The sequence below is a fragment of the Peromyscus eremicus genome, chromosome 8a (assembly GCF_949786415.1).
Source record: "Peromyscus eremicus chromosome 8a, PerEre_H2_v1, whole genome shotgun sequence".
NCBI lineage: Eukaryota > Metazoa > Chordata > Mammalia > Rodentia > Cricetidae > Peromyscus > Peromyscus eremicus.
The window spans coordinates 76295904-76310650 of record NC_081423.1 but is presented as its reverse complement, the minus strand read 5'-3'; the positions used below and the strand labels follow the sequence as shown (position 1 = coordinate 76310650).

At 41.8% G+C, this 14747-nt stretch overlaps 1 protein-coding gene across 1 annotated transcript in view; it reads right to left on the bottom strand.

Annotated features, from left to right (window-relative positions):
• Positions 1 to 14747, bottom strand: part of Ca10 (carbonic anhydrase 10) — a 513556-nt gene that overhangs the window by 100364 nt on the left and 398445 nt on the right. The window contains exon 4 of the mRNA XM_059269621.1: positions 6328 to 6513. Coding sequence (XP_059125604.1) covers positions 6328 to 6513 — 186 coding nt within the window. The remainder of the gene's footprint in view (positions 1 to 6327; positions 6514 to 14747) is intronic.

Genomic DNA, 14747 nt, shown 5'->3' with positions numbered 1-14747 from the left:
AAAAGGGTGACAAATACTTTGATTTTTTTCAGGTCACATATGATCTCTGTTGCTTAGTACTTCTGTTATTCTCTTCCATTATTTTTGCAAACAAACTTTTAAAACTGTCAACCATTCTTATCTCCTGGGCTTGTCTTGACTCACAAGGAAATGCTTTGCAAGGCCTCGAGTACAGGGATATACAACTTTTTCTGGAAGTGAAGAAGAGGCAGAACCCTACTGGATGGAAGGAGGGAAGGGATCTTGGGAAGCTAGAATAGGGAGACTGAGGTAGATGATGGTTGGAGAGATACATCTGGCTTTCATAGTGGAAGGAAGAGCTTTCTGTGGCACAATTATACACAGTAGCACTTCCATGTTTACTATCCATATTCTAATTATATTTAAGTACACCAATTCTTATTCCACCTTAATCTCTAATCAGGCCAATAAAGAATCTCTATCAGGAGGTCCCAGTGAAGCAACAAAATGCTAAACATATTTCCTTTACTTCCCCCAATCCTACAGTGGTCTGTGCCTAATGGGCCCTGGTTCTCAGCACTTACCATACTCTGGCATGTGTCAGGACAGCTTGGTGTTACTTTCTTATTCCTACCAGTTCATGTTGTTTGTGTGAAGTGGTCTGTCAAGGATGCAGATAATTGGTTCCTTGAAGAGAATGAGGCTGCATTGTCTGTTTCTGTTATTGATTCTGAAATAGTCTCTTTTCTGATTCAGAGATGCAAAATAAATAAATAAATAAATAAATAATGGAACCATCCTATATCTCACATGTGACTTTTAGTCTCTCTTTTCAATTAAAAATATGATGTACTGATCACCATAGCAACACCTATGGAGTTCCCCTCCCTGCTTTTTGAGCAGAACTGGAGACTTTAGAGGCTGAGATCTGGGAAGGTCAATGCTGCTACTTCACCTTCAGAGGGAGCAGCAAGCATGGCAATTTGAAATGCTGTTCATCATTCTTTCTTATTATGATCCAAGACAGCTATTTCATCCTTTTCTCTTGGAATAACCTCAATTATGTCCATGTTGTCAGTATGTATAACCATGCACAATATCCATACACACATATGTATGTATGTTATGTGTATACATGTGTACTCAATATATGTATTACTCAATAGATATGTCGATTTTCTGAATGGAAATTGGGTGCTGTGTGCTCAGAGCCCAGCCTATAGCAGGAGTACAATAGCCATGGAAAGAGGAGAAAATGAGTCAGAGATTGGGCCAAAGACGCCCGTGAAGTGGCTAGTATAGCTTTCAGTGAGCTACTTTATCCCTTGGGAACGAAGAACTTAAAGGAGGTTTTGAAGATGAAATTGTCCAATTTCTCTCAAGTAAGAAAGATTTTTTTTTCTTGTCTAGTCTCAGTATTGGAACTTAATCCACAAAAATGACTCTTTCCCAATATTATCTTTTTTTTTCTTTTTCCCGGAGCTGAGGACCGAACCCAGGGCCTTGCACTTGCTAGGCAAGCACTCTACCACTCAGCTAAATCCCCAACTCCCCAATATTATCTTTTGTTTCATCCTACAAATAACCTATTTTATACTAGATATTAATCTAAGCACTTAAAATGATTAGCAAGCTAAGGAGCTTGATTATTAAAAACAGTTAATCCTCACCTTTTAAAAAAATTAAGACATTTGAATCCTTGAATATGCTCATTTATCACAACCCCCAATAAGGCATCCAGGAATTCTTCATGTAGGACATTAATAATTTTTACAAAAAAATGCAGTTGCTAATGGCATCTTATATCCACACAGTTTTATAAAACAAAGCAAATGATTACCATCAATTACAATAACCTCACCAGACAAGGCTACAGTTAATATACAGCCCTTCAGCTAGTGACCACTGCAGTGTGCCAAGGAAAATGCAAGGTATTGACTCATCATGATCAGCAATGATCGATGGGGCAGATGGCAATGTGATTACTCACTGTCAACAAAATAAGCACATGCTTTCTTGTAAGAAGTGTCTACTTGGGTCCTTTCAAAGGACAGCCAGAAATAGACACCAAGAGAAGTTTCAAAGGCAGTACAAAAGAAATAGGAAAAGTTAAGCTACAGGGTGATAAATATTTGCCTTTCTTGAGGCTAACTCGAATTTAACTGGAAGAAGTTTCTGGAAGAAAGTTATGGACTGTGCAGAGTTTAGTAATTAGAAGGTACAATAAAGCTAATAGTTCCCCCATTGGTTAATATGTGTTCAGGGCTTAATAAATCAAACAATGGGAATTCACTATTTTCAGAAGCAAACTCATTTCATTGATAGATAGCTCCCATTGTTAGAAATGTATTAAGCTGAATGTCTTCAGTTTGCAGCTTCCACTATTGGCCCTTCATGTGGCATAGGTGCTCAACTCTTCTTGTTCATTAGGGCAGGTTAAATATCTCAAAAGCCAACTGTGTGCACCATGATCCTCATAGGACATTATTTTAGACCCTTCAAAATGCTGGTTTCTAGCACTGAAACCATACCAGCTTATAGATCATGCAAACTGAGGGGCTCGGGGAGAAACGTGATGACAGTATCGTAATATGTGAGATATAGCTGTATTTATGCTAAGGCTGCTCTGCAGGGGAGAGAGAGAGACAGAGAGAGACAGAGAGAGAGAGAGAGAGAGAGAGAGAGAGAGAGAGAGAGAAACAGAGACAGAGAAACAGAGACAGAGAGGCAGAGACAGAGAGAGAGAAACAGAGAGAGACAGAAAGAGAGAGAAAGAGACAGAGAGGCAGAGAGAGACAGAGAGGCAGAGAGGCAGAGAGACAGAGATAGACAGAGTCTGAGAGAGAGAACCGGTGTGTGTTCCTATTTCTTGGGAAGTTGTTCCCCAAGTCTCCTGAGTCTATATAGTACCCCAGCTTGCCATTTCCAAGATGCAGTTACTATTACGTCCCTCTCTTTCCCTTCTTCATAGTAAGGAGGTGTTAAGTTTTCTCTGTTTAGAGAAATAGGATTTCTCGGGAAGAACATTTCCCATAATTGGCCCAGTGGTTGCTAACCAGTATGTCCTGGAAACTTTTTAAAATATACAGACTGGGAACACACTGCCTGAGATAGAAGTTCACCTGGTCTGGGGAAGGACTGGAGCATCAGTTTGGACAGTGCCTTCCATCCTTGTTACTTATTTGCTGCTCTGTTTAAATGTACTCGCTAATGAGCACCCAAGAACAGTCAATAATGTGCCATAGTCAGGTTCATTTGGGAACTTTTATTTGTTTTTTTTTTCCCTGAGACAAGGTATTGCCATGTAGCTCAGGCTAACTTCAAACTTATGATCATCTTGCTTCTGCCTCCCTCGTGCTGGTATTGCAGACATCTATCATCATGTCTGTCTTTCTGGGAACTTTCAGATGTAGATTCTTTGAAGCATCTAGTCCCTGTGGTTTGTAATAGGCCTAGGAAAATTAATATGCTAAGAAGTTAGATTATTATGTATCCATTAAGATGCACTCAAAATTATAAGTTGTTAATGTACACGTTACAAATCACTCAACTTAAACATCGAAGTAACAGAAGGAACGGTGTAAAGATTTTAACCTAGTAACCGTCTATATTTTATCCATGTATTTAAATGGTGTTTCTACTTTGAAACAGTGTGCTGTGCTAAGTGCTGAAATATGACTTACAGAGGGAGAAAAAAAAGCAAACAAATCTGGAAATAATGACCAATGAGCAAGTAAGTCAACAGGCAAATTATCAACAAACCTTAAAATAACATGTATTATTATAAGGGAGAGTTTAATTTATCTTTAAATATTTCCTATTTGACATTGACCTTCCCCAGCGCCTCTAAATTGTGGAGTTTTGGTTATATTTCCTGCCATGCTCTAGTTCAGTGCCTGTAGCTCTGGAGAGGAGTTTTCCGTTACTTGGTTACTTTTAGCAGACATCCTTAATCAATCCTAGCACATCTTTCCCTAAAGATTTGGAGAGAATCCCACACTGCAGTCAAAGCCCATTGTCTATGCAATCATTACTAATAGATGATAGATAAAGTACTGCGTGAGATCTACATGCAGTGTCTCAAAACACACAGTGCCCTGACATGCCTGGAGGCCCTTTTCTCATCCTATCCCTCATTTCCTGCTTTATCTTTTTTTTAAAGTCTATCAATTGAATACTCCTTACATCTGGGATCCCACTAAAATTTCAAAGTGTCTTTGAGTGGTGTCTAAATTGTGACTTAGAAGGATCACATGGCATCCCGAGACAACACAGTGTGTGTCAAAGCAGGGGCTACAAATTCAGGCCCTTTGACTCCAAAGCTGACATTTTCCAATTATTCTTCATTGTTTCTCTCCAAGCCCAGTTCAAAGGGCACTCTCCCTTGTGAAGCTTCTCCTCACCTCTTCAAGTAAAATGTGTCCTGTCTTTCTTGAGGCTGCCAGGGCCTTTGTACATCTTCATTTTAGCATGACATTATACTTCAATGATTTGAATATAGTCCCCTTTGAACCCCTTTGGGGCAAGAACTCTCCATTTTCATTTTTAAATCCTTGTATCCCTAGTAATTAATAGGGTCCCTAAGTTGACCCTTAGTCAATGTATTTTGAAGGAACATCAAAATCTGGCTGATAAACTTCTTTAACTTGTGGTCTATTTGACAGTATATATAGCCTTAGCACATTAAAAAAAATGCCAGGTTTAACCATGACCTTAAATAATAAAACAAAGAGACCTTGTATCCCTAGTAATTAATAAGGTCCCTAAGTTGACTCTTAGTCAATGTATTTTGAGGGAACATCAAAATCTGGCTGATAAACTTCTTTAACTTGTGGTCATTTGACAGTATATAGCCTTAGCACATTAAAAAAAACAATGCCAGGTTTAACCATGACCTTAAATAATAAAATAAAGAGACCATATAAAATGTACACTCTTGTAATTTTAAAGTCTTTTTGACATCAGTCATTGAGACTCTTACTAGGAGCCTACTTATTTGTTACTTATTATAATGAGGACCCCGATTCTTAAGTTATAATTGTTCGTAAGAATAAAGAGTGAAGTAGCATGAATCTTAAAAGTTCTTATTAATAAAACAAACCCGGACCACGTATTGGGGTGAAATGCTGGATGGTCAGAGAGACAGAACAAGCCACAGCTAACCTCACCTGTCCAACTTCTCAGCTGGTTTTGCTTCCTCAGACTGGAAGCTTCTGTGTTCTCATCCCAATGGCTCTCAGCTGAACTGTGCTGCTAAGAAGCCTGAAAGCTTAGCCAGCCAAATGCTTAACTAGCCAAATGCTTCTAGTTTCTAGTCCTCATGCCTTATATACCTTTCTGCTTTCTACCACCACTCCCTGGGATTAAAGGTTCGCTTTCTGAGATTAAAGGCGTGAGTCACCATGCTTGGCTGTATCCTTGAACACATGGATTTCTTACTCTGGAATACTAGGATTAAAGGTGTGTGCTACCACTGCCTTTCCTCTATGTTTAATATTGTGGCTGCTCTGTCTCTGACCCCAGATAAGTTTATTAGCATGCACAATATTTGGGGGAATACAATACCACAGTGAAATAGGCCAAGTGACACATCACAGATGAAATCTGGCTAAATCTCATCTTTTATCTCATCTGAAACTGTGGTTGCATTACTTTGATTTATTTTTGTCTGGATTGATGGTGGCACATCGTGACACTCACCATCAAGGGTGTGACACAATGAAATTTCCGTTCTGCAAAATTTCAGGCCAACTCTTCAGTTCCTTGACATTGACTTCACAGTGCATTGCATGTTTAGGTGAGTAAGACCCACTGTACCAGAAGAGAAGCTGTGCTGTCATGTAGGATGTATGAGAGGCCAATAGCCCAGAGAGGCGAAAGGGAAGAGGCATAGAAAAGGTGAGGGCTTGAGGGTAAATAATTCTCTAGCTGTTCTCAAGCTGTGGGTCACAACCCCCCAACAAGAGTCACAGATCAGATATCTACATTACAATTCATAACATTAGCAAAATGACAGGTATGAAGTAGCAACAAAATAATATTATGGTTGTGGGTCACTGCAACATGAGGAACTGTATTAAAGGGTCAAAACATTAGGAAGGTTGAGAGCCAGTGCTCTTGGACATACCAGGGCAGGAGTCCCAAGAGCCCTACACTTGGGTTTAAGAAGGAAATGCTGTTTCACTGTAGCCTCTCCTGGGAACCTGAAATCCCGCATACAAAGGACACGTGGAGAAAGGAGCAGGCTCCTTCTCCTTTCACAGAGCCAAGGGAAGCCCTCCCATCTGTGATTCTACTTCCAATGGAAACGGGCATTGAATCTTACAAGTTTGCACTCAACCTTAGCACATTGGCAGATTCGCATACCTCCCCAGAGAAGGCCTGTCCATTGAGGAGGTGCTCGGACCCTTGGCTGTCCTCACTCCCAAAGTGTAGCCGGATCTCCTCCAGGCGGTGGCTGTATGTCATGGGCCCTCCTGAAATGTTGACCAAGTGCTCCTTGTCCAGGCGGAGGGACACATGCCTTCCAGTGTTGTACATGGTCCCACTGACCTACAAGACAATGGATAACAGGTCAGACAGGGTTTTTCCTTCCATTTCTTCCCAAAGCCCAGAGAGATGCATGGTAGACCTATGCCATTTACATCTGATGGTAACACATCAGGATAAATCCACATGTGTGGAAGGGCATGGAGGCCTCTTCAGAGGGCTTTTCTTACACATCCAGCTTCTAAAATACTTCTGGTAAGGCATAAATCACATGATCATTCAGGAACTTGAAGGGAGGAATTTAAGAGATTTTTCACCAACTGTGATGACTATTTTGTATATCGCATCTTATAAAAATTAATTTGTCCCTCTCATCATAGTTGTTTGGAAGGTAGAGATGGTGTCAAAACTCAAAATCTTGGGTGTAAGAAACTGGAGGAAGCAATGAGCAGAGGGATCCAAGCGAGAGATGAGAAAGCCACTGTGAGTGACCAGGAGCAAGCCCCCGTGGGAGACTGATACACTTTGAAGTCTCAAGCATCCAGTCCAGTTACCTTGGTTAGATCCCTTTCCTATCCCAGGAGCAGACATCACACAGAAAGAGTTCAGGTCCTCACTCAGAGAACATAGCTTCAGAGCTATTGGAAGAGAGGCACATGGGGTCCCATTTCTCACATCCAAGTTGTATTTCTCATTCCCAGTCCCATCTTGCTTCAGTTCCTCCCACTACTAAACTTCCTGCTTCCTCTTCCTCCCTCTCTTGCCCTTTTCTTAGGATCAATGCTCAGCTTCTTTTCTGGGCTACGACCTTAGCACAGCTCTACAAATGACCCTGTGTCATTCTCATCTGGGTGTCTTCCTTACTTTCTTGGTTAGCTCAGGGAGCTTAAGGGAGACTTTGAAGGAAACTTGATGGGTTGCTTCTGGGTTACTGGATGTTGAATTACTAGGATTTTCATCCTATTTACTCTGACCCTTTAGGTACACAGTTTTTTTCTCAGCAATTCCATAGAGACTTCATGTAACTTTCTTCTATCTGTCTATCTGCCAGTTAATCAATCACCAATCATTTACCTATCTATCATCGATCAATCATCTATCACCTATTATCTGGCTGTCTATTTGTCTCCTCAATTAGAGAGAGTGTCTTTTTATGTAGCTCAGGCTGGTCTTAAACTCCCAATCCTCGGGCCTTAAGTTCTGGGACTATAGCTACGCGTGCACCACTCTGCCTGGCTTAATGAAATGTCTGATAATGTCATCAGATCTGGTCTTTGAATGTCTGTCCAGTGGCTTGCCCGTCTACCTTTCTGACCCTTGTCTTGGAAGACATTAGTTTAGTTCTTAGATTTCTCACTATGTCAGACAGCGGCAGCTACCAGTTACTCCATTAACTTGCTTTTACTGTAAAGCAGGGTCCATGTGGGGACAGACAGCCAAGGGGAGGAGGGAGCGAGAGAAACCCGAGTGAGAGTGGGCAAGTGGGCACACAGATGAGAATCCCCAGAACTCTCTGTTCCCGGGTCTCTCCTAACTCCAGTCCCTTCAGGGCATGTGAACTGCACTTATCAGGAACTTTACATCTAATTGGCAATTTTCTTTTTTCTTTTTTTAAGTAAACTGTTCCTTGTAACCAAGTGATCCATGTGAAAGGTTCTCCAGCCTCAAGCATGTGTATGGCTAGTTCCTATGACAAAAGGAGAATATGTTTCTTTTAGGCTCCAGTTCAGGACTTTCTTTGTATGTAATGGTTTAAGGTTTGACATTGCTTCAACCACCAAATAAAATTTATTTTTTTCTAATTATTAAAATAATATACAGGTATTACATGTGGTTCAGAACACAAAAAAGTTAAAGGAAGAAGAAAGTAATGATTTTAGAATTAATCAACTAGAACTAATATGTTGGTATGCATAATGGTACTTGTGAAACATCACTCAATCTCTACTTTCAGATGATCTACTTGGCTCTCACTCTGGACTTTAATGTGCTGGATATGAGGAACAGACAACACATTCTGAAGACTGGAAAGCAAAGCAAAACTAGGAGAATCCAAAATAAATCATTGTGCCTTTTGGTTCTCTGTTTCCCCAAGGTCCCCTTCTATACACATGGTTGTATTTTCATGCATCCATCCATCCATCCATCCATCCATCCATCCATCCATCCATCCATCCATCCATTCATTCATGCATTCATTTTCATCCACTCCTTCACTCATCAGCAATTCATTCATCCAGGTTCAGAAATGGTTACATGTCACTGGTTGTGCTAGGAGTTTAGGATACTATGAGGAGCTTGCACGTCTTTGCCTTCACAAAACTCACACTTCCTTCTGCAAGCTCCCGGTGTGCAGGGAGCTGGGGGAATATATAACATATACCATTATGTTGTTACAATTAGATGCAACATCTCCTTGTTTCTATCCTTTCCCTAGACAATGAAATAACATTAATTTGTATTAATCATAAAAATATGTGTAGCCAGGGTATGGTTTGTTGCACTTTAATTTAGAAATAAAGGCTTGACAATGTTATGTATGATATCTGAATCTAACAGTACATCTGCACGGTAGTAATTAACACTGCACCACTGTCATTTTATCTCTAATGCTAATTACTGTGTTTCCAGTGAATGACTTTGGTGCACAGCATGTTGGGAAACGTGTGCTTCTGCAGACCAGGAAACAGGTGAGTGCAGAAGCTGAAGCTGCAGGGGATATCCAGGTTGCCTCTGGCTGCCCCACAGCTCTCTAGCCTTTGTCTGAATTCACTGCAACCTGAGGCAGGAAGTGTGTGTGTGTGTGTGTGTGTGTGTGTGTGTGTGTGTGTGTGTGTGTGTGTGTGCATGTGTGTGTTGCCCATTTTACAAATGAAGGGATTTAGGGAAGTTGACAAGACTTCAGCGACTTGTCTAGAATCATTACACAGTGGGCAAGAGGCAAACTGAGGACCACTTACCTTGATGTGAGCAAAAGCCATGCTCTCTGCCCATTTCAGATGAAAGTTTGGTGTGGGGTGTCATTTTTTTCTGCCACTGTAGGTAAGGTCTTAGGAGTTGCCGGGGGGGGGGGGGGGAACAGGATTGCTTTTCAAGAACATGGAGGTCCCAGATTGGATGCTAGGCTGCTGTCCATGGTAGGGTGAAGACCAAAGAATACCTTGTTTCTCTAGCTACATACATTTATACTGGTTTAAGACTAGTTGGAGCTATATGTATTAAAAAAAGCAGGACATATGTGCCTGTGGAGATTGTATGTCAATAAATAATATCAGTAACTTGAGGACATACAAAAATAATGTTCTTTTGTAAACCAAATAAACAACCATAAAAAAGAAATTAAAACAAACAAGCAAAACAAAACAAAATAACAACAAAAAACCCCAAAACCAAAAAACCCAGCAACCCCGAATCCACCATGTTTCTTTTATAGCACTGGTTGCTTTTGTGGAGCAAGCACAGTTCTGGTAGAGTGGCTAATGATCTGCCAGGCTTCTTGTTAGCGTGTTCTTTGTCTAGCTCATTCTATGGACAGCCCTCTACTAAAGGAAATGAATTTGGTCAGTGCATTTTTAAGGGAGGAGGAACATTCACTCTTTGAGAGTTGGCCACAATCTGCCACTAGGAGATTGAATCTTTACTTGGTGTCAGAATGGATGCTAAATTCTGAACCCAGAGTTCCCCCTTTAAAACCTCACAATTTCTTACTCAACAAACCCAGCACCACTCTTGGTGTGGTACTTAGGCCTGTGCCATTTGCTTCTCTTTGGATGGGAAGATGGTCCGGCTAAACCCATGTGTGGGATGGCAGTTTCTCATAGTGAAGGCTTCCTTTGCCTCCCTTCTATGGTTCTTTTGTGTCCTGAGACAAACAGCTGTCTTTGTAGAAAGAGGACCTGACTCCAGGTATCTCTGGCTGTTCAACCTGCTATTTTAACCACTGGTAATGATTAGGTTGTTACAATCACTAGTTGATTACTAAGTGATGTGATGTTGCAGTGTTTTCTTCAAGAAGCAGGATGGTAGTGGGGAGATCCTGCCCTGGCTTGGAGTTTAGGATGTTTGGGATTTCTTATAGTGTTAGTTAGAGTTCTCCAGAGAAACAGATGTGACTTCTACAGAATCACACAGTTTTCAGGTGACATACTAAGGACCAGTGACCTTGATTTCACTGAAGCTGAAGGTCATAGATTCAACTAGGCTGGCCAGCCAATAACCTTCAGATTCTACTGTTTCCATGCCCTCAACACTGAGGTTACAGGCTTGTGCCACTGTCTGAATTTTTTCATGGAGTTCTGGGGATCTGAACTCAAGTTCTCATACTCATGTACCAGGTAATTAACGGACTAAGCCATCTCCCCAATCTGGGGTATATTATTTTTTAAATATCAAATTAAAAAAGTAAACACGTTAAAGATCCTTTGGACACTGTGCTTGTAGGATTGTTGTTTATTGTAGGAAGTTAACTTTGAGTGAGCATTATCTTTAGAACATCCAAAATGTTCAGTAGTTACTTGCTTGATGTAGCACAAGTCTAATGTGATGTTTTTGTTACTTTTCCTCACAAGGTAGCCCACCTAAAATATCCTGTGATAAACTGAAGAATATTTTCAATAGCACAAATGGAAATGTAGGACTACAAATGGAGTCACTAGAGCAAATGGGATTCCTACTGTATAAAAGGAAAAGAAGGCCATGAGATCTATGCAGGAGATCCATGCCCCCCATATCTTTGAGACAGAGTCTTGCTATGTAGGGCAGGTTGGTCTTAAACTCTCAATCTTCCTAATCTTGTTTCTCTAGGACTGGGATTACAGGCATTGTGCCATCATGTCATGCTCATCTCACTTTCTAGATCAGGAAACTAGGCACAGCCAGGCTAAATATTCACTCAAAGGACAAGGGAAGACGCAAGAGGACCACAATTCTTGCATTACTACAATTCAAGAGACACAAGCCTTCTAGGATCTCCGAGAGCAACTTTCAAAGACACCAGAGAGAGGCTGTACTTGACTTCTCAGTGGTTCTGTGGACGTCAGAAACTTACTACTGGAGGTCATTATGCTGAGTGACACAGGAAAGACAAACCTCATATGTTCTCCCTCACTGTATGGAAGACAACCTTGTAGAAATACAAAATGGAATGGTGGACACTTGAGTGGGTAGGAGGACATAAATAACTTAAGAATAGTTCGGGACAGGAAAAGGTGCTGTGGGAAGAGGGAACAGGGGAAAGAAGGGTGCTACATCGAAGAAGGGTTAAGGGAGCTGTCCAGTGAATCATGCATTAATGTATGTTAAATCACAGCAAACTCTATTATGCATGATACATGTCTAAAATGTAAAGACTAAAGACAAATTTATTGATGCTCTTTGTGTTAGTTGTAAGGGACTCTTTTGGGCTTATGGGCTTCAGGGAGCTGCAGTTCATCACGGCAGGGAAGGCACGCTGGTCAGGGCCGTGTCTCTTGTGGCGGAGCATCTGTTCTTGTGGTACCAACCAGACAAAGCAGGATGGAACCAGGGATGAGTGTGACTTTGGAAGGCCAGTCGCTGTGATCTGTTTCCACTAGTCAGGCCCCATCTGCTAAAGGCTCCACAGCCTTTGAACTGGTACTCTAAGCTTGAGAATGAGTGTTCAGAACAGGAGCCTGGGAAGGCCATTGAGGTTCAAACCATAATGATCTTTTTGTTTATTTACCTTTCTGTGTGGAGCTGGTACTCGGGCTGTGCTCACTCGTCACACAGGAGTGCTGGCATTTGCATTGCTGGGATGTGGCCTTACTCATCAGACTGTGTTTTTGCTGATGTCATAAATCACACACGACTGTAAACGCACTGGGTGGAGGATATACATAACATCCCTAACAGCAGCAGCGACTGGCACATTCCAAGCAGCATTCTTGGTAACATTGCATTTATTATCTCATCTAATGCTTACACTGACCTTGTGAGGAAGGCTAACTCATCTCTTATCCTTAGATGAAGAGCCTTAATGGGTTAAAAGACTGTACTTAAAGTTTCTCCATGGGAGCCAGGTGGAGGTGGTACAAACCTTTAATCCTAGCACCCAGGAGGCAGAGGCAGGCAGATCTCTGTGAGTTTTAGTGAGGCCAGCCTAGTCTATACAATGAGTTACAGGACAACCTGGGCCACACAGAGCAACCCTGTCTCGAAAAACAAAACAAAACAAAAAAGATTCTCCATGGGAAACCACAAGAGCCAGAATTGTCCTCCAGGATATTGTGATTCCAAGTCCTACAGTGAGTAATAGTAGGTCAGCAGGAAAAGCTGGTAAAACCGTGTAGCTTATATGTGGCATCTGGACTTAGGGATCAACTCAAATAAAAATATAACCTTAATGCAGAGATGACAGTGTGTTTAATTTGCCCAGGCCTGGGTTGGACACTTTTAGATTTCTAGATCTAGGGAAGCAGGATTTTAGTTCCCACTTGCTGAGAACTGAGAGATGGGTCATGTATGTCCAATGTAAGCTTACCAACCGAATGTCAGAACCCATAATTAGGAAGGCCACTTGGTGCCAAGAAGGGTTAGTGAAGAGTGGCTGACAGCCTGTCATAAATTATGTGTCTTCTCTTTGCAACTCAGCTTCCCTATTCCGCATCTTTGACTGGTCTGCTCAAGTGTGTAATAGTTCTTTGCGATGTAATTAGTGAGCGTAAGAGATTTAAGAATACTGCTTAGCCCGGTTTCCTGCAGAGTTCTGATACACCAAGGGGCTGATTTGTGAAGGCCAAATGCAAAAAGCTAGGGGCCTGCTTGTTCACATGGCACCCGCAGAGGGGGGCATTGTTCAAGGAAGAACAGTGTGGAAGAATCAACTCAAGTCCAATCATCAACAACACTGCAGCAGAGTGGATACACAGGTGGGTAAAAACAAGGGACAAATGGAGTGCCAGGTTCAAAGGACTTCAGGAACAACCAAATCCAACAAACCAGAAAACTGAGACAGACCCCAAGCTGGAAGTCACCCCCACTGACTTTGTTCATTGATCTGATGGGCTCATCTCTTCCAAGTCTGCTTTCAACTCCCTTTTTAGAATCAGTATGTGAAGAACCAGGCTTCATGACAGCAGCTTTCAACACAGTTTCATTATTTTATTATTATTTTTGTTGCTTCTCTTCCCCCTCTTTCCTTCCCTATGCCCATCCCCCATAACCTTCTGTACACTTGAGTGTCACATCACATGTGATCTCTTGCTCCCCCACCCCACACAGTTCTGGATCCCTCTTTTCCCTTCTTATGATCTCCCACGTTGTTTCATGGTTTAAACCTATGCTCACATCCTCTAAATGTAAACTAATGCAGCCACTGTGGAAACCAGCATGGAGGTGACTCAGAGCATTAAAAACAGAACTACTATATGACCCAGATATACCACTTAGGCACATGCCCCAAAGACTCTGTATCCTACCGCAGAGACACCTGCACATGCATGTTTATAGCTGCATTACTCACAATAGCAAGGGAATGGAACCAGCCTAGATGCCCAGCAACAGAAGATGGAAAGTGAGAACATGATGTGTATACACACCAGGAAACTGTGAAATGTGCAGGAAAAAGGAAGAATGTGGAAAGTATTACATTAAGTGGGGTGATCCAGACTCGGAAAAGACAATCTCATGTTCTCTTTTATGTACTGATTCTTTTCTTCTTATTCTTTTACTTTTCTTTTTCTTCAATTTTAAATTTTATTTTAATTAAAAATTATTTTATTTTTTATTAGTTAATTAATTTATTTTACATCCTGATCACAGCCTCCCCTTTCTCCTCCCACTCCCTCTTCCCACCTCCCTTTCTGCTCCCCCCATCCACCCCTCTTCTGTATTCATTCAGAAAGGGACAGACCTCCCATGGGCATCAGCAAAGCATGGCATATCAAACTGCCATAAGACTGAGCATCTTCCCCTGAACTCAGGCTGGGCAAGGCAATCCAGCATGAGGAACAGGTTCCCAAGAGCCAGCCAAAACAGCAGGAACAGCCCTGATCCCATTGTCAGGAGTCCCATAAATAGACCAAGCTACACAACTGTCACACATATGCAGAGGGCCTAGGTCGGTTCCCTGGTTGTTGGCTCAGACTCCTTGAGTTCCCAGGAGCCAGGCTAGCTGTTTCTGTGGGTTTTCCTCTAATGTCCCTGACCCCCTGGCTCCTATAATCTCTCCTCTCTCTCCTCAGCAGGATTCCCTGAGCTCGGCCCAGTGTTTGGCTATGGGTCTCTGAACCTGCCTCCATCAGTCACTGGATGATTTTGTACACGAATAGAATATCTAC